Consider the following 21,131-nt stretch of genomic DNA (forward strand, 5'->3'; position numbering starts at 1 on the left):
GTGAAAAGTGACTGATTAATTAGCCTGTCATTATAAAAGGAGATGGTAATGTTAGTAGATACTGAACTTCCTGTTAAATGGATTACCTATTGTATTCCATTTGGAGTTCATGTGTATATTAGAAACACATTCATCTTTATACTAAGTCACCCCTATTAAAGCTACATATTGAAATTTTAACCTTTTTCTTGATACTTAACTTTCAGCAGAGAACCATCTCAGATCATCTTCTATCTTTAATGGGCATTTTAATACAGCTTTTTTGGATGTCCTAATTCTCCACCCCAATTCTTGCCAAACCCCCACCCCTCAACATATCTACACACCCACACAGATGTTTTCCCCAGCAGTTGATTCACACTCACCTGGAAATGTGTGTGCATTCGGGCAGTCCAGCTGTCCCGTGCCTGATGTATGGAAGCCCTGTACATGCCCATCACTGCTCCCTTTCCTTCCCTCTTGCTCTTGGGCATTTTGTTTACCTCCTTTTTCACCTTCACCACTTGAACTTCAGACTGCCGATACTCAAGCTGCCCTCTCCGTCTTCCTTCAACCCCTAGTTATTACTGAGCACTTGTCATGAATTTCAGCCCAGCTTTCCAGATGTGTAAGCCTCCTCTCAGCTCATTCACACACAGCAGGTGTTCGTATGGCTTTCATCTACTTGAAGCGGTGGCTCACATCTGTCCTGGTTGCTCCCATGGCCCAGCGGCCACCCTGGGATCTCCCTTCACTGTCATCCCATAGCCTCTGTTGTGATGATTTCCCTATTTTCCTAGATCCTGCATCATTTTCTTTCTTGATTTATGCCCTCATTTTGGTGGAGCACCTCCTTCAGTTGCTTTGTGAGACAGGGTTCATGGACAGGAATTTTTTGAGCCCATACATGCCTGAAAATGTCCTTATTCTACCCTCAGATTTGATTAATAAGCTTAATGTTGAATTAAAGACTGAAATTAATTTCCCCTTAAACATTTGAAGGCATTATGTCCCTGTCTTCCACTTTCAGTGTTACTGTGGAGAATTTCCAGTGTTAACTCTATTCTTGATCTGTAGTTTGAAGCATTTTCCCCTCCTCTTTAGAAGCTTGTGCTATCCTTTTAACTCCAGTTTTCTGAAATTTTACACTCCTACCTCCAGAGATGACGTGCTGCAATTTTCCACGCCTTTGGAGGTTCTGTAGTATAAATTGGATGGCTTCTTGACTTCCCACTGCTTTCTTGCGCATGCTTTTCAGCTTCAGATGGTTTCCTTCCTTCCTTCCTTCCTTTTCTTTCCTCCTTCCTTTTCTTTCTTCCTTTCTTTCTTTCCTTTCTCTTCTTTCTTTCCTTTCTTTCTTTCTCTTCTTCTTCCTCTTTTTCCTCTTCCTCCTCTCTTCCTCCTCCTCTTCTTCCTCTCCTTCTTCTCCTCCTCCTTCCTGCTATCTGCTTCACGCTTTCTCTTGCCCTTTGGGCTTATATCTAAAAACATGAACATAAAAAAACTTTACTATGGTTTTAGTAAGGTTCTCTGGAGGAACAGAGGTGTTCACTCCACCATCTTTACCCAGAAGACTACCCATTTGGTCTTCACCCACATCTGCTGTGGATTTTGCCCCGCTTCATTGTGGAGACTGCCCCGGAAAGGCCACTCAGGCACCTGTTGTCAGGCCCCCTGGGCCCTTCTCTGTCCTCATCTTTCCTGACCTCTCAGCAGCAGTTGATGGGGCCGTGCCTGCTCCCTCCTTTTCCAAATCATCTCCTCTCTTTGCTTTGATGACTCCAGCTGTCCTGGGTTTTTCCTAATCCCTGGCCCTTCCTCTCAGTCTTCCCCGCAGGTTCTTTCTCCGTATTCATCCTCTAAATAACTTTATTTGGAGTGCCTCACGCTAGTTTTTAGTTGTTATTGCTCTGTCTCTATCTTCATTCTCCCTAGTAGGTTAATCCAGTCCCATGACTTCACTTTAAATGCCATTTATGTGCTGATGACGCCCTCTGAGATCTTTCCTCTGAGCTCCAGACTCAGAAGTTCCCACTTGATCACTTTGGGGCATATTGTAAACAGAACTCTTGGTTTTCCTTCAAACCTGCTTCTTCTCCAGTCAACCCTACATCAGTAAGCAGCACCACCATCTAGCTAGTTGCTCAAGCAAAGGTAATTGGATGGATTATTCCTTTTCTCCAGTCTCATCAATCAGCAAGTTATATGTCCAAAATAGAGCTTCAATTTATCTTTGCCCTCATCTGCTCCAGTGCCTTGCACATATGAGACATTCACTCACTGGTAAATGGTCACATCAATGATGTCAGTAGAAAGCCAGGAAGATTGGGAGATTTCTGGATTAAAACATATTAAAAAGACATGGTAACCAAATGCAATACACAATACTTGATTTGACTCTGATTACTAAAAAGCCAGCTATAAAAGATATTACAGGGGCACTTGGGGAAATTTGAACATGGATTGTATATAAGTAATATTGTATCAGTGGTATTATGATTATGTGGGTGGCTGTCCTTGTTTTTAGAAGTACAAGCTGAAGTTTTTAGGGTTGATGTGTTATGATACCTGTTACTCGTTTTCAAATGGTTCAGAAGAAAAAAAGCTTATCTCAAGAAGGAAGGAGAGAGAAAACAAAGGTAGCAAAATATTAACAGTTGGTGAATTGAGGTGAAGGATTTTCATTGTCCTTTTCTGATAATTTTACTGTTGGTTTCACATTTTTCAAAATAAAAAATTAGGAAAAATCAGCCGTGAAGAATTTAAGGGAAAGGCATTTCAGGGAAATTTTTAGGCCCCGAAATGCCGAGATTCATTTGGAAGCACACTATTAAAGTGTAATAAAGTCTAAGAATATACATAGTTATAGAGTTGATTTATTTAACAGGAAAGAAAGAAAATTGAGTAGAAATAAGGCCTTTCTAGAAGAGTTACCTCAAAGATTTGGTGTGAAAGTCGGTGGTGAGCCGCCCACCAGAGGGCAGTGCAGGAGAGTGATTCTGTGCACTGCTGAGCGCTGTGGTTTTCTTTCCCACCTAACTGGCTCCACAAGAGGTCGCTCTTCCCTGCGTAAAACACTTGGGTTTCTTAGACCACTTTAGAAGAGAATGTGGATAGTTGTACTGCTTTCGGTTTCTTTCTCTCCTCCCGGATCTGCTTCTGAATTTTGTGGATTTTACTCTTGACTCCTCTGTTTCACGGAGTGAAGACTCATGGAGGGGTCTAGATATGGGAGGTGTAGACATGCCCTCCCGAGTGTGTGCTCCAAACGCCAATAGTGCCTTTGTCTAGTTATGTATTATACCTGCCTTTTTTTTTTTTTTTTTCCCCACAAACTGCCAAATCACTATCCTACTGCATTTCATCTTTAGATTGTCTGGGATCTGTTAACATTCTAGGAATTTCACTTGAGACTTCTACCTGTCTTAAAGCTGTGATGTGCCTCCTTACTGAGTGGTTGACTTAAAAAAGGGCTGTCCTTTTCTGTGTGCTTAACCAAAAAAGATAGGTTAGTGTAAACGTTGTAAAAAGTTACCCAGCAGGTTAAGTGATTAGTCTGTGATGAGTGATTGTTCTTTCACCCAACATTTACCCAGTACCTGCGGAACCATATTGTGTTACTAGACTAGAATGAAAAACCACAGAGGTTACGGTGTTAGGCCCAGTCTCCTGAGCTACTTATTATTGGGGAAGGAGGCAGACATGCCCCAAACAAATTGAGACAAGACCCCCAGAAGGAAGTGCTGAATTTAGATATAAGCAAAAGTGCTTTGGTGGGGACAGGTGGAGAGGGTGGGTGTCACTTGCCCTGTCTTGGCTCCATACATCAGTTCCTGTCCAGAGGTCCTTAAAGGTCAAACTCAGCGGCAGGACACCAGCCTCTCTGGATTGCTTGCTCTGACCCTCCCCAGATGAGTTAAAGGTCCTTCCTGTGTTGTCACCGCATCCAGTTCCGACCTCTGTTGCAGCACACTATAATTCATGGTTGTTAATTTGCATGCTCTTCTCTGCTGAGGACAAAGACTGATTACTGTTAGATTTGTGCATTTTCCCAGTCGGGCTCCATTCTGCTCCTGCACATGCTTTTTTTTCCTCTGGGGTATCTCTTTTTTCCCTCTTTTTTTTTTTTTTTTTTTGTCTTTTTCTCAAATACAGTGACATGTTTTTCTCAAATACACTGACATCTTCAAAGGTAAAGGAGAGAAAAGGAAGTAACACTCATTGAGTGCCTTCTTTATGTTGAACACTATTCACTGTTAGGTGTGTTAGGAACATTTTCTCAGTTAGTCTTGTTCCTTTAACAAACATGCCAACCTTCTCCCCCTCCCAGGTCTTTCACTTGCTTTTTCCTTTCTTGGGAGCTGTTTTTCCTCAAGTCCTCGAGAAGGTGGGTCCCTTTTCTGCTAAGAAACATGGCTAGTTTATAGACCATCCTTCTAAGGTTTATTCACTAGGTTGGTTACCCTCAGTCCTCTCAGTGGAGGGTGGGATCTCTGGGAAGAATTAGCAGCGGCCAGGCTGAGAACCTTTGACCTCCTCTCTGTCTTCCTGCCCTTCTGGCTGCTCCCCCAGTGCGTCAAGTCCTGGTCAGTGGATGTCTCAAGTTAGTTTATGAATTTTAACCATAATTGCTTTATTTCTACCTCATTATAACTGGCACTAACGTCCAGATTCTTCCTCTCCTTAGGAGATGAGGGATTCAGTATTTTGCTTGGCTTTCCTCCTAAGACGGGGCTCACCCATCATCTTTTAACATACAGTCTTGTTACTTATAATCTGGAAGTCTAGGTCAGACCTTTATAAACATATATACTTAATAATTTAAAAACCCATCTATTACTATAGATTTAGCATTAAAACAATATAACCAAGTGCTCAGCTTCTGTTATACATATCTTCTGTTATATATATACTTCTGTTATAAAATCTTACTTAAAAAAAATCTTACCCATCCTTTTAGGCTCAATTCAAGTCCTAATTCCTAGGATATTTCCTGCATCTATAGTACCCAACACTAATCTTTCCTGCTCTGAATTCCTCTGGTCTACATACTTCAGTTTGGCCGTTAATCTACAGAATCGTATTTCCTATTTAATTGCTTTGTGTATCTGTATCTTACGTGACCAGTGAGATGGTAGGATTCCAGTTGATGGTGGCAGTGTGTTCTCTATTTTTGCAGTGTTGAGATAGTGCCACTTTAAAGGACATTTTTGAAGCAAGGTATCTTCAAATAGTTTATTTTTCATAATGAAGTTTTACTTATTTTCTTAAGCACAATTTTAAAATTATTCATCGTATTCAGGTTTTCTTAAAGTCATTTTCTTTAAATGTAGGATGATTATTTTTCTGTATTTTTATTATTCATTTTGTTCTCAGTATTCATTTAAGAAGACTAATGTGTTCAGGTATAATGCCCCAAGGAAATGTTTCAGGAAAGGAAGAATATTAATTATTTCCTGTAGCTTATCTATAAGAAGCCATTTGGGAAAGTACACTCATTTTAATCTTTTATAGGACTTTGGGGTGGATTTTTATAGTTGTTACATTAAAGTCATTTTTAGTCTTCTACAGAAAATTTGTGAAGATTTACTTGATAAAAATATCAGTATTTTAATAGCTATAATTGTTTAAGCATTCTTAATTATATGTTGAGCTTTCTAATTCTTACCAGAGCTGCTCCTTCCTGGCAAAGTTTAAACATCAGTCTCCAATCAGTTAGGTTAATCTCTATATAATATAATTAAATTCATCTGACCTGGTTACTGGGTACATTTTAAATATCAGACTGATGGTTATCATGACACCACTGTGAATATTTCAATTTTTAAATTGACCTTTCAGAATTAGCCTTTTTTTAATCTGCCAGTTATACTTAACAGAAATATTTCTTTTAAAAAGTAACCTGACTTTATTAGTATATTTAATTTAAAAAATTGAAGTGATTATAAAATGTGTGTAAGGCAAACTGCCTTCAAAAACTAATGACATTTCTTTTCACTTATAGAGATACTTTCTAGTTGGGAGCAATCATGCAGAAACAAAATACCGTGTTTTGAAAATTGATAGAACAGAACCAAAAGATTTGGTCATAATTGATGACAGGGTAAGTATCTTGCAAACCTGAATACAAACAGAAACTTTGAAATTGTTGTTTAAAGGGTATGAAATATCCTCCCAGCTTCTAGTGACATATTTTTTTATCGTGCATCTAAAAATTACAGTTATTTTTCATGATTGTCTTAAGATTTGAATCTCTAATCTGGTTTCTCAAAATTACTGATGTCAGAAAGTATGCCAGAATTACACTTTGTCCCTCGTTTTGATTTATTTTACAAAGCAAACTCTTTGGATAAGATAATGAATATATTTTCTTAAAGGGGTGACATTTTAAGGATTCAGTATAACTCTTAATATTGTGTCCACCAAAGAGATTATTTATTACTGTGCCTTAATATGAAGCTACTTGAAATAAGGAAGGACTCCTCTACTGCATACTTCTTACTGTGCTGCTAAAACTGGCAGGGTCTCTTGAAAATTTGCTAGAGAAATGTTAAGCTATTCTTATCCACATGTTATGTTATCCAGAGTCAAAAATACAGAGGCTTCATTCAAGGTGGCACAAAAACACGAGGCTTTTCGTCAAAAGAGAAATACAATATGGTGAAATTGAACTGCTGACTTTAACTCTTTCAAGTGAGAGCACCTGACTAACCCTTTGTACCTGAAGTTCCTGTCTGTGATAATTTCCGAATCCATGAAGATTCCTGATTTTTCAGATACATTAGTAGCCACAGTTTGGAACTCATTTTCATTAAGCTCTTTGAAAAACAATTTTCTGTGTTATAATATTTTAGATAAACTGTATTTCGTGACTTCCTGTACTACTGGGTGTCATGGTTGTCCCTCCCCTCAACACTCATACCATCCAATGGTTTTTATTAATATAATGTCGTGATTCTTGGCTTATTTTAGGAGTGGGAGTGGTTAATCAGGGATCTCTTTGAGGATCTAAGAAAAGCTATGGGCCTTGTCATAAAAATGCACATATAACCAAAACTTTGCATGCAATTTTAAGATGTTTAGAGGTTTTTTGAAATTTGTCTGTGGATCCCCTAAATCTCTGAATTTCTGGTTCAGAAGATGGGGTTTTGATACCCTCTTTTGGTACAGCAACCTGAGATCCAGTAACCACCCTTAATTACTAACGTGAAAGAATATGTTGGCTTTTTAAAATTGTAGCTTAGTCTTGCACTACTGTATACTTCTCTATGAAATAGCTGATTTTGTAGGTAAGTTTTTGTTATTAGGGGTAAATAATCAATCTAAAGTGAGCCCAACCTTACAGGTTAAATCTGCTTATTTTTAGCATGTGTATACTCAACAAGAAGTGCGAGAACTTCTTGGCCGCTTGGATCTAGGAAACAGGACAAAGATGGGACAGAAAGGATCCTCCGGGTTATTTCGAGCTGTTTCAGCTTTTGGTGTTGTAGGTAAGAACTGTGCCTCCCTCTTGTGACCTCTTTTGTTTCCCACATGGATGACTTGAAGATAGTTTGCAAGGCTACATAGCATAAATGTGACCCATCCTCTGTGCCTTTTGTTGTTTAAAACTTCATCATTCGTCAATCCCATATCAGACAGCCTTTATACAGCATTTGTTGTGTGCTCAGCACTATGCTCAGTTTCATACGGGATACAAACAAATATAGCAATGGTTTGGACTTTTAGGAGTCAGCTGTCTAAAAAGTAAAAATTGGCTTGGACTGTAAACATCAGCTGGAAAATCAAATCCAGGTAAAACCGGCTTTTTAATTAGGAATTTCTCCCAAGGACATGCTGCAGCATAAAGTGTCATAACCCCCTTCTTTGAATGACAACTGCTGTCTTACTCACTAAGAAATTTTGTTCTCTAAGATCACAGACTATCAGGAACTTTGCTCTTTAAAATTACGTCAGTAAGAGAGAATATCCCCCTCTTGCCTGGATGATCTAAGTCATTTTGATGCCAAGAAGCAGTCTCGATTGACAGCTCCAACACAGAACTTGAGATAGGGGGTTTCTGGACACAGGAGTCCACAGCTGTGCTAACTTTACTGTTTTCAGAGAAACAAGACCCTGAGTCTACTTCACAGTCCAGACTTGCTTATCTCTTTACATACAGCCTTGCTTTGGTTTGAGCCTCTTTGTGTAAATTTTACCTAAACTCTTCCCCCAATCCTGTAGTAATTCCCTTTGCTGTATTTATTCATGAACAAATATAGAAATGGCCTCGGCCTTTAAGGACTCTGAGGTCCAGCTTGGGGGGCATCTGAGATGCCCCACTGTTTCTCTGGTGCGTTGTCCCTTGTGGTAGGGAGTTAATAAACCTGTCTTTGCTGTACCATGGATTTGTCCCAGGGGGTCTTAGGATAACTAGACTAAGGCGACAGAACCCAGTGCACAGGAAACAATCCCAAGACTGCAATTAAGAGCCAGGCTGTGTAGTAGAATTTAAATGGTATTGGAGATTATGTAAGAGGTAGATTGGCCGGGAAGGACTTCCTAGAGAAGATGAAACTCGGGCTGGACCCTGGAGGAGGAACAAGATTTGGATGGATGTGGGAAAGGGAGGAGAGAGCCCCAGGAGGGACGACAGCAGAGGCCTGAAGGTGCCCATGGGCCCTGGAATGCTTGCAAGTGGTTGGGTGAGCCCATATCGCCTGGGGCTCGGGCAGCCAAGCAGAGGGCAGTTGTATTTCACCCTCCCTGTTGACCGAGCCTCATTTCAAGTCTATTTTTCTTTTTTTTTAAACACTTACAAAATTCTGTCTCCGCTTCTTAAACCTACTGGACTGCATGCAGTATTGACTGACTGGTGTCTATGGATGTTAACAAAATTAATGTGGACTGAACTATGCTGTATAGTTTCACATTCTTAGGTTCGTTTTTTTCTGATTAGCACTTTCTATTTGGTGACTCTATATTTGTTGAGACTTTGATTATATATATTCTGCCGTATTTGAAGTTTGCTTTCCTTGGGGTGATATAGCTCTTCATGCACAATCCCTTTAGGTCCATTTTGTGTCTTAGTCTGCTCCTGGGAAAGGTCTAGAGTGGTGGGTATGATGAGTTTCTTCTCCGTGGGACTGGCCCCTTCTCTGTACGTCAGTCTTGACAAATCCCTTGAGCTTTTGTGTTTAAATGGATAAGTGTTTGTGGGCGTGTGCATGGATGTGTATGTCATCTGAGTTCATGTGTTTAAATTCTGTACATTCCATATGTGTTAAATTCTACTTTGTGTTGCTTACATTTTAAACCAAAGGGAAAAAACCTGGAAATAAAACGTTAATACAGTAGGCTTAATTAGTTACTTAATAGGTTAAGATTACTCCCTGAAATGCAGATACTTTATACAACTTTTTAATGAAAATTTCCTAAAGTATAGGTAATATTGAATGCCTCATTAGCCAGGGTTAATTATTCCTTCCTTGATGATTAAATATAACAAAGTGAAGATCAGTTATTGGACTGTTTAATAATAGCTTCCCTTGGTGTTCTGGAGTCATATTGGGCAGTTTCCTTTACATTAAATGGCCTCTCGATGCTGCACTGTTGTTTTTATGGTACATTAGTCATTCTTCATTGTTCTGGGCATATTTGCTTTCAGCAATATTCCTTGCTTCATTTTAAATATATTGATAACTAGGCTTGTAAAACCAAAGCTTTATTTTAATCAGTTGATAACCAAGTTTATTACTAGATATTCATCTTGTACACAAACATTTTAATAAACTTCGGGTGAGGGCTGATTGCGTCTCCATGTTTCTCTTAGAGGTGGCGTTTTTAGGTGTTGTGGTAGTTTTTTCTCTTGCAGTTAGAGGCCTCTCAGATTGGAGGCTGTACTTGAATGGTGAAGTCACTATAAGACTGGCTTACCAGCAAAGTGACACAGTGATGTACCATTTATTAATAAATAAGCATTTATTATTTTCATGGAAATGCACTTTATGTATTCTAGTTCAACCATGCAAATCAAGCTTAGAATCTTTGAAGAATAAATAGGGAGTTAATAAAAGCCTATAATTTGTCTAGTACTGACTTAGAAATAATGAGGGATACTGCAGAGCAAAATACAAAATGCTTATCTCTGAAAAATGTATACTCTGGTTGTCAAAATGAGTGTGTGAAAGGGCTAGAATGGTTATCTTCTGTTCTATGACTGAAATATTTTCTCCCTTAACTTTTTCAGCGTGCTTAATTTGTGCATAGTAATTTTGCTGGGATATTTGGACTGTTATAATGGTTAATTTAATTTACAGTCTATAAGAATCTAGACCAGTGCTTCTCAACAATCTGTAGCAAAGGGCCAGATTTTTTTTCCACCAATACGTCACAGACCGATACATGCTCCTGCTATGGTAACTTATCTGGTGCTTGGACTGCATTGCCCCAACCTAGTCTGTGCTCTGTCCACAGCGGGTTTGTTGATCATGAACTCAGATGTTGTGGCGATCCCAAGTTGCTCTCAAGTTTCTGAACCCTTATTTTCCGTTTGTTTACATGTCTCTTCATGGGCTGGTTCTGAAAGCTCGTGGACCATCACTGGTCCTTAGACATGGACTGATCCAGTCCTGTAGCTGCCTTGCCCATTTCTGAGCTGCTCCATCGTTATCTGGCAGCCAGCAGGAGGTTTGAGAAGCCACTGGATGGGATCATGAGCATCCCTCACAAGGTTGTTTCAGCTGGTCCTGGGTGCGTGGATGGAGTCGGTGGCTGGCGCCTGCAGTCCTTGCTACTTGCAGCTCTGTGAACATCCAGCCCCTTTTGATACATAGCCTCAGGTCTCTGTCCTCTTTCTGCCTACGTCACCTGTCAGAGGATACTCTTGTAAGCTGCCAGTGCACTGAAGGGGAGTGGTAGAGGAAACGTCATTGCAGCAGACTGAGATGGACTCAGTTGTTATATAAAGTCACACCCTTAAAAATAGATTGCAGATCCAAGATAATAAGGAAAACAACAATAAAGTGTGAGTCTCAGCCTAGTAAGGGAGCAATAGCTTTGGTGTCAGAGGGTCACTTGGGGCTCTTTTGGAAGTGTTTGATACTTCTCTGTCAGAGCACTGTTTTCCCTGAAGGCTTTTAAGACAGTGATTAGCTGACGTGGTGCCCCTCAGCAGGCTTCTGCCTCCTTCCCTGTTGGTGGGCTGGTGGGGTCCTCTCCCGCCACCAGAACTCCATACCACCCCATGTCTCAGGCTGTCCTTTTTCACCTACTTTTTTTGGTGACCATCTCAAATGATACAGCCTTCTCTGCTTGGAGAGAGAGAAATCCCCTGTCATCTAGGCTTCTGGGAAGCTCTCAGAGAAATTGGTCTGAGATCAGAAGTACATAGAATAAAGACAAAAAACTTGTTCTGGTTTTCAGTGTGTTAAAAATAGGCTGACTCTTGACCGAGGTCTGTACCAAACTGAAGCCTTTTAACTGTTGCCTGTATTTGATAGGAACCTTTTAAAAAGGAGTGATGGTTCCAATTGGTGCTGAAAGGGAAAAAGAAAATAATCTCATTTATAACATGCTGAAAGCGCTTGTGCTGGTAGAAAAGTCTCTTTTGTGCAGTATATTTACTTTATTAAAATTATTTATTTTATCCTGCATGTCCTTTTATAATCTAGAGCTAAAAACATAAAATTAAAATTTATTTGGAATGCAGGTTAAGAGAAATTATTAGAGAGTTTTAATGTATAAAACAGGAATAAAGGGGAAACGCTTTCATCTTGGAAATACTTATTACTTAAACCCAAAGAGATTCTCTTTTTGGGTGTTACGCTGTTTCCAAGACCTTTACTTTTGTACTTTTGTCGACTTTAGCCTTCTAAAAGGATAACTACTCCCTAACTAGCTTTTAATGAGATTGACATCAGCTTTTTTTCCTTCCTACCTTACATCCTGAGTTTTAGTCAGGGAACTTTTGGCTAGTCTCCAAGGAGAGGTGGGGAGGAGCATAAATGAACTTTTTTTTTTTTTGAAGTGCTTTGTGGATCTCTAAAATATAAGTATTTTTCATTGTTTTAATAGCAGTAGCCTGGTTCCTAAAATCCTTGAGGTATCTTTCTCATATATTTTGGTTCATTTATGTTAATATATTAAATTTCTAATTTCCTTTTTTTGTCAGCTGAGAATAATCAGACACAGACAATTGGTATTTGCCAATTCTACAGTAAAAATGTATAGCGCCAAGATCCTAGCTCAGACTTTATAACACTCTGAGAGAGAGAGCGAGAGCGAGAGAGCGCATACCTACATTTACACACAAGAAAGTTAGTTTTGATAAATGGTTCTGTCATTTGTAAGAGTCTTGAGTTGGTTTTTCTTTCAGTGCCTTGAATATATAATCCCACAGCCTTCTGGTCTCCATTGTTTGTGATAGGAAGTCAGCTGTACATGACTGTGTCTGACTCACCCGGTGAGTGAGCTGGGGAGAGGGATCCTGTCTTCTTGACCAGTCGTGCTGGGGTAGAGCCTCCACTCTGCAAGTTGGAGTTGGGTAGAAGAAAAGAGCCCCTGATTTCAGATGTGCTTTCCTGGAATAGAGCTTCTGCAACACAGGCTGGAAGGGATGAGAAATGCTGGTGGCCTGCACCTCCTGAGCAGAAGCCGTGGCCCTGGACTGAGAGCTGGGGACGGAGAAGGGAGTACTGTCTTTTTGGTGACTCCTGCCCAGAGTAGATACTCTGTTGCATTGAATTGAGAGAGGTGTAGAAAGGAAGCAATTTATGGTTCAAATGCCACAGACTTGATGCTCTTTCCAAGATCTAGTAGATTTTCTTGAATAAATGTTTCTCTGTTTGCTGTATGCCATTAGAATTTCCAGAAACTTTCAATGTTTTAATGTTTTGTTTTTATAATTTTCACCAGTTATGGTTACTTCACTGGGGATAGGGTCTGCTGAGCCCCTCATGTAACCATTTCAGAAGTGTCCCCCTCCCTCTCCCCGCAACCACCAAGAGAGTTAGTTTTAACTCTCAAAGCAAAAGTTTTGGGAGCCAGAAAATGTTTCGCCAAGACTGTGCGGTAACTAGTATGTTGCTGAGAACTCAGAGCTACTGAACATAAAGACACACATTGGTCTTTCTTTAATCACTGGTTTAGAACACGTGCATCCCAATGATTTGACATAAAATGTAACTTTATAGCACTCTAGTATTCATACAAAGCTTAACTAGCAGAATTGATATTGGTGGAAGATTGAAGGAAGGATGTGCTGTTTGCTGGATATGCTGTTCTGTTTGCTCAGCCTCACCATTTTCCTGGGAACTGGCACCACCCCCCCCAACCTAAGTCACCTAGTTATTGTATACTTGACTTTTAATGCACAGTGACTCTAGTCTTTGGCAACAGTTGGTTGGTCCAGGATTGGGTACCCAATCCGAACTGGGCCAATCTTAGTCCTTCCCTGGGAAATCTGGAATTGAACTTGATAAAGTTGTTTCTTCCCAGTGAAGCTTTTGAATGTAAAGCCTAGCTCTATCATCATCTGTGTTTCTCACCACGTGACCCAGTGAGGTGCCTGGTCTGTGAAGGAAAAGCTGGTAGCACATGGTCAGAGAGGCATCTTGACTAGGTTTCTTTCTGAAGCTCAATCATACTGGTGCCCATTGGTGTCATGGAACACCTCAGTTTCCTTAATATGAATTCCTTTTTTAAAGAGCTGGCTCAAATTGAGTTTTACCACTAGTAATGAAGAGTCTATGAAGTTCTTCTTTTTGAGCAACATTTTTTGTTCCTGAGAACATTTATCTATTGGCTAATTTCTTTTTAAAAATGGGGAGAAGGGTCCATGATCAAACAGATCTAGGGAGATGCTTCATCTTTGTCCTCCATCAAAATTGACAGTGCATGTTAGCTTAGTACTATAAGTTTCTGAGAATTTATGTTTTTGTTTGACATACTTTTTACCTCTATCTATATAAAAAGCATAACATAAAATTACAATCTTAGCCATTTTAAAGTGTACAATACAGTAGTGTTAACTATGTGTACCTTGTTGTGCCAAAGATCTCCAGAACTTTTTCATTTTGCAGAACTGACACTCTCTCATCCATTGAACAATGCCCCTTAATCTTGTATATATTTTTGCTTCAAGTATCTCAGTCCTATTTGGAATGAGACTAAATGTAAAGGAGTGAATGAAACAAAATTGTTTGGAGTAATATTTTTAAATGAGATAAATGTCAGTCTAGATATTTTTGGAGAATAATTCTAAGACCACTGAAAATGTGTATGGCTATAAATCACAGAGAAGTAATCAAGTTGGAAATGTGTCAAAAGTCTTTTACCTTCTAAACATGTATCTAAAAGCATTGCTAAGTTTAGGGACATTGTATGTATCTCCCCTTTTTTCATTGTGTAGGTTTTGTCAGGTTTCTAGAAGGCTATTATATCGTGTTAATAACTAAAAGGAGGAAGATGGCAGATATTGGAGGTCACGCAATATATAAGATTGAAGATACAAACATGATCTATATACCCAACGATTCTGTGCGGGTTACTCATCCTGATGAAGCTAGGTACGTATTGGTGGTAACTGCTAATTTTTTTTTTAATGTGGTAGACCAATTAGAAAACAAAATATAGTAAAAAATATTGTAAATGTTATGTTAAAAATGTAAAGTACTGGTTTGGGATGCTACAGCTTTTGTTCAAGGGCTGTTGAGAAACCTTCATTATGACAGTTGATTCGGGTGAGATCAGCAGTGGCTGCTAAAGCTGTTAGGGGAGAGGTTATTGCTGAAGAACAGATACTCAGACTCAACATACCATACTCCATCAGTATCTTTATTATTTACAAAGAGGAAAAAAATGACAAATGTGCTTAACCAAATGGTCAAACTTAGCATTGCCAATAATGAGACAAACCTGACATTATTTGCCTCTTGATTTGAAGCACTATGAAGGACACATGTTACTTGTGTCATTTTCTTGCTCAAAATGTTTAAGTTGAATCTAAACATGAGGAAATAACCAGACCAATCTGTATTGTGGGACATTCTGTAAGACAACTGGCCAGGATTCTTCAAAAATGTCAGTGTCATCACACATAGGAAGGGCCAGAGAGTTATTCTATATTTCAGCACAGACATGACAAAACGCAACACTTGAATTTCTGTTGGATCCTGGATGAAAACGTGTGTGCATTCACGTGTACACGCACACACACTAGAGAGAGCTACAAACGACTTTATTGGGACAGTTTGCATATGGACTGTATACTGGGTGATATTGGATGAGTATTAAATTTGAGGTGTGGTATTGTGGTTATTTCAGAGATTGTCCTTGTTCATAATAGATAAATACTAAAATATGACTGAAGTGTCATTATGTCTGCTACTTAATGTAGATAGTTTAGAGAAATAAAACGTACTTGTGTACCTAAAGAGAGGAAACATATGTGTGTAAATTTAAGAAGAAAGATTTAACAGTGAATACTGGTAATGGACATACTGCTGTTCATTATACTGCTTTTTTTCCACCAATTCGTCTATAGATTTGAAACTTTAAAAAGTTTTTATGGGATATCATCAGAGCTTTGGAACTGTGGGGAAAGGCTATTTAATTAATCAATAAATTGAAAGAGAAAGACTAGAATTGGTTTAATATTATAAAGGTTAAAATGGAACAAAGTTAGGCATGTTTATAAATTTTCAGGGAAGATAACAGTTTAGATTTTAAATACAATATGTCCATTTATAGTGTTCTTCTAGCTACATGAACCAAAACTTAAAGGTGGTATGGCTCTCTGGCTTAAGACCCTCTTAGATAGTGGTTTTCTGGACAGTTGTGACATTGTCTTTGATGATATTTGAAAGTAAGGTGGTTAAAAAAAATAATTTGTTTCAGATAATGATAAATAGAATTTATCAGATAAAGGGAACATTTGTTTTACGCTAACTTGAAAATATTGTATCTCTTGTAGCTTACAGGCAGGCATAGTATATTGATTAAAAGTGAGTCAGATATACCAATGCATATGAATCCAAGGGATGGAGAAAAGGTGAAGAGGTTTATGTTATTTATAAGCCCTATCTTTATGATTCTTTAGCCAAGAATAGTAAAACAAATTATTTTGTTCTATATAGTGATTTGACTATCTTTAAAGCGTAATTTATCTTATGATTAATGTTGTGTGGTAAGTGGACATTATCCAGAATAAGATACAACTATATTAAAAGCTTATTATAAGTAGATTGATGACTATTACTGGGTAAGTAAACTTTTAACATATTTATAAAACTGTGTAACCCAATAATGCATTTAAGTGAAAATATTTGGTAATTTTAGGAAATAAAATACTATGCATTTCATAATGTCAAGTGGAGGTTATCCCTGTAATGCATGGCTGTATTAACATTAGAAAATTTGCTGGAGCAATTCACCACATGGAAATATTGTTGGGAAAAATTATGATTATATTAATATTTATAGAAAATATATTTGACAAATCCAGTACACATTTGTGATCAATGTCTTTAAAAAGTTGAAATGAATATGAAAAAATGTTAACATTTGTTCATCCTATGTGGTAGGTAGATGGGTATTTTATTCTGTACCTTTTTTTTTTTTCCAGTTTAAAAACCTTTCCAACTTAAAATGGTGACTCACAAACATTTTTGCTTGTTTTTGTTCCTCCTCTCTCCAACCTTAAAGCATTTATAAAGCACATTATGAAAATAAGAACAGTGTTTACTTCTATCTTGCCCAAAGTCTAGGTGCCCCATATTGTTAGGGCAAGACTTTCCCTCTGTAATAATCAGTGGTAAGGAAATGATCAAACTTGTAAAGTTAAGGGTCTCAGAAGCGATGATCAAGATACATAGAAATTGCTCCAGATGAAATTCCTTCTTCAGTTATGGATTGAATTCTCTAGTTTCAGTGAGTGTATTTACAAGTATTAATATGTGTGTGTGTGTATACATATTATGTTAACCTGTGAAAAATAATATTATTGTATGAATGCAATATGCTTTGATTTTTTGTTTTTAATCCCTAGTTTTATGAGATATGATTGACATACATCACTGTATAAATTTAAGTTGTTGAGCATAATGGCTTGACTTATATGTATTGTGAAATGATTACTGCAATAGGTTTAATTAGCATCTAGCATCTCAGATAGATACACCAAAAAGAAAAAAACATTTTTTCCCTTGTGATGAGAACTCCTACGATCTACTCTGTTAACAACTTCCATGTTTATCATACAGCAGTGGTAACTGTAGTCATCATGTTGTTAACTATAGTCATCATTTTTTTTAGGTATCTACGAATATTTCAAAATGTGGACCTATCTAGCAATTTTTACTTTAGGTAAGTTTGAGCTTAGTTTTGTTCCCATGAGTCTCTTAAATGTTTATATTACTTTCCAGAGGGTTAAAAACAGAATCAGAGGACACAATACTACTTTGATTATTCTTTTTTTAAATAGCCAAATCTTATCATCTAAAATAATAAAAATACAGATATTTTCTCCTTTTAAAAATCTGATAGAGGGAAAGAGGGTGGGTAGGGACAGACTGGGAGTTTGAGATTTATAGATACTGACAGGTATATATAGAATAGATAAACAAGTTTATACTGTATAGCACAGGGAAAGATAGCCAAGATCTTGTAGTAGCTCACAGTGAAAAAGAATATGAAAATGAATATATGTATATTCATGTGCGACTGAAAAACTGCTATACCACCAGAAATTGATACAACATTGTAAACCGACTATAACTCAATAAAAAATCTGATATTTGAAGTTTTGAATGGATACATTTTTAAATTTATTTTTTTAATTTAAACTGAGTGTAGTTGATTTTTAATGTTAGTTTCAGTTGTATAGCAAAGTGATTCAGTTATACATATACATATATGTACTTTTCAGATTCTTTTTGAATGGATAAATGATAATGATTTTCACTATAAAAATCATCTTTATTTTAGTTAGGATTTTAAATATTCTTATTTCATAATTTTGAATTATAAAAATGAAATCTTCATTCAGTCTTTATACAGAGTTGTAACAATTATACAGTTTAATTTTCAGTTAATAATCTAGCAAAATTAGGTAAAAATGAATTCAGAATAGGAAGAGCTACTGCAATACCAATGTACTACTATTTGCATTATAAATTAATAGTTTTCCCAGAGAGGAATGTGACATTAAGTATATATGAAAGTATATCTGAAGAAAATAAATGAGAGAAAATATTAATCCCTATTTGTAAAGAGATATTAATAGCTTCTTTATTTATGATGGCCCAAACAAAACCAACCAACCAACATGGGGACAACCAAAATATTGATAATTGAACAACAAGCAAATAAATTATAGCAGAGCAACATAATAGAGTATTATACCATCACTGACATGACCAGTATGTAGGCCAGGTAGATATAGAGCAATTTGCATTTCCCTGATGTGATGTTGAGCATCTTTTCATGCACTTTTGGGCCATTCACAGGATTTTGGAAAAGTGTCTAGTCAAGTAATTTGCCGATTTTAAAATCAGATTGTTCCCCTTTTTTTTGAGTTGTAAGAGTTCCTTGCATATAATAAATATTGACCCCTGTTAGATAAGATATTTTCTCACATTCCGTAAATTGCCTTTTTATTTTGCTGTTTGTTTTTCTGTGCAGAAGCTTTTTAGTTTGATGTATTTTCTGTTTATTTTTGCTTTGGTTGCTTGCACTTTTGGTGTCTTAGCCAAAAAATCTTTGTAAGACTAACATTAAGGAGCTTTTCTCCTGGTTTTTTTTTTGTTTGTTTGTTTGTTTTTTTTTGGAGTAGTTTTAGTTTTGAGTTTTATGTTTAAGTCTTTAATCCATTTTGAGTTTATTTTTGTGAGTGGCATACAGGGGTCCAATTTCATTCTTCTGCAGGTTGTTATCCAGTTTTCCCAGCACAATTTATTGAAGAGACTATTCTTTCCCCATTTGTCTTTTTGGCTTCCTTGTCAACTTTAGTTGACTGTATATGAGTGGCTTATTTCTGGGCTCTCAATTCTGTTTCATTGGTCTAGGTGTCTTTGTTTATGCCAGTAAAATATTGTTTTAAATGTTACAGCTTTGTAATAAAGTTTGATAGGAAATGTAATGCCTCCAGCTATGTTCTTTGTTAAGATTTCTTTGGCTGCTAGGGGTCTTTTGTGGTTCCAAATGAATTTTAGAATTGTTTTTTCTATTTCTGTGAAAAATGTCACTAGAATTTTGATGGGGATTTCATTGAATCTGTAGATGGCTTTGGTATGGTATGGTATTTAAACATTGGTGAATACCACTTGTTTTGGACTTGTAAACAATATTAATTCTTCTGTTCCATGATCACTGGGTCTCTTTCCATTTACTTGTCTTATTCAATTTATTCCATCAGTGTCTTACAATTTTTAGTGTACAGATCTTTTACTTCCTTGGTTAAATTATTCCTAAGTATTTTTTATGCTCTTATAAATGGGATTGAAAAACCAACTTCTTAATACAGTTTTTAATCCCTGTTGAGGTTAGATGCTAGTAAAAATAATGGCTCTATCAAGCAAATATGGTAAAATTGAATTTCATTGATGAAATCAATTTCAATCAACATATTAATAAATTAAGGAAGAAATGATAATTAAAATAATATATGTAAATCACCAGACTAAATTGTACCCACCTTAAAACATGTTTAAAATACTTTAAAATGTGTATAAACCTAACTAATTCTAGATACCTTCTGAAATTATGTGCTAAAAATATAGCTAGAGATACTTCCAAAAATTATTAATTTTGTGGAATCAAAATTGTAAAGGATTTCTTTTGGCCTAAAGGTCAAATTCGCACAGACATAATTTTGGATGGCTGTTATTCTCCTCAAACATGTTTCACTGCAATCACTTGTGTTACTTGCTTATTTGTATTTTATTACTAAGTTAGTTATGGTACCACCATTAATAATTAATAGAATTATTTCCATTCATAGGTAAACTAGAGTACAGACCATGAACGGATGTTGCAGTAGATGTTGTAACATTTACTGTCCTCCATTCAGATACATGTGAGAGTGTGACCCCTTTGTACAGGACCATGAACTTAGATTAATTTCAGTGTGAAGCAAAAAAAAAAAAAAAAGCAAATCAATGACTGTAGGTTAGTCATATTGTATTGTGTATTTCTAGTTATGCAAATGCCTAAATCATGCAGTGACTTTTAAATTTCCAATTATACTCATGGTTTACTGTGTTTTACAGTGCTTGTTTAAACAACACTGCTTCCAAGAGAAGTAACAGGTGCTAAGTATTTTAGTTCATAGATTTTATTTCCTTCTGGGAGCCAGGACTATGAAATATATTTTGCTTTTCTAATTCTTACTAAGTTTCTGTTCTGTTCTCAGTTACAGCTATGATTTGTCCCACTCACTTCAATATAACCTCACTGTCTTGCGAATGCCCCTGGAGATGTTAAAGTCAGAAACAACCCAGAGCCGCCAGGAGAGCTTTGACATCTTTGAAGATGAAGGATTAATTACACAGGGTGGAAGCGGTAGGTAGTTTTTAGCACATCTAAAATACGTTAATGTGGCATCCATGAAACAGCATCTCATTAAATTTATTCACATTTCCCGCATGTTTCTCCATCCTTCTTTGCTCTTTGTCATTACATGAGGTTGTTTCAGATACATGAACTCGACCAATTCATTTTTATAGAGATCATCACCAGATAGTTGATTTCATAGTGGGCCAGCCAAAAAATTGTATGCTGACATTTTCTACCAAATTTCATGTACTTTTTATGGAATACATTCAGCTCTGTGAATGGAGAATTTTGTTTTTAAACATTGGAGAATACACACCACCACCTTATTTTCCTCCATAGAGACCAATTCCATCTAGGCTGAGTTTTAGACAAAAGTTACCATGAGTTGCCTGTTGTGTCCTAGATATTTGCATATAATATCACTAATCCTCATAAAAGCTCTGCTCAAAAGATATAATGCTACTTTTAAAGAAATAAAGAGTGAGTAGGAATTTGAGGCCTAGAGATTAAGATCACAGGGCCACTGTCCAGAGGAACCCTTGTGGCAAGTCAGAGGCTGTTCTGACTTTGGTCCCAGCTTGACCTGCTGGTCCCTCACAGGCCCTGCTTCTGTCAGGACC

General features: G+C 37.1%; 1 protein-coding gene across 1 annotated transcript in view; it reads left to right on the top strand.

The window, feature by feature from the left end:
* The window catches only part of FIG4 (FIG4 phosphoinositide 5-phosphatase), a 124,845-nt gene that overhangs the window by 15,230 nt on the left and 88,484 nt on the right, over nt 1-21,131 (top strand). Inside the window, exons 2-6 of the mRNA XM_006187412.3 lie at nt 5,984-6,082; nt 7,346-7,469; nt 14,369-14,525; nt 17,272-17,322; nt 20,369-20,517. Coding sequence (XP_006187474.1) covers nt 5,984-6,082; nt 7,346-7,469; nt 14,369-14,525; nt 17,272-17,322; nt 20,369-20,517 — 580 coding nt within the window. The remainder of the gene's footprint in view (nt 1-5,983; nt 6,083-7,345; nt 7,470-14,368; nt 14,526-17,271; nt 17,323-20,368; nt 20,518-21,131) is intronic.

This window comes from Camelus ferus, chromosome 8 (genome assembly GCF_009834535.1).
Source record: "Camelus ferus isolate YT-003-E chromosome 8, BCGSAC_Cfer_1.0, whole genome shotgun sequence".
Lineage (NCBI taxonomy): Eukaryota > Metazoa > Chordata > Mammalia > Artiodactyla > Camelidae > Camelus > Camelus ferus.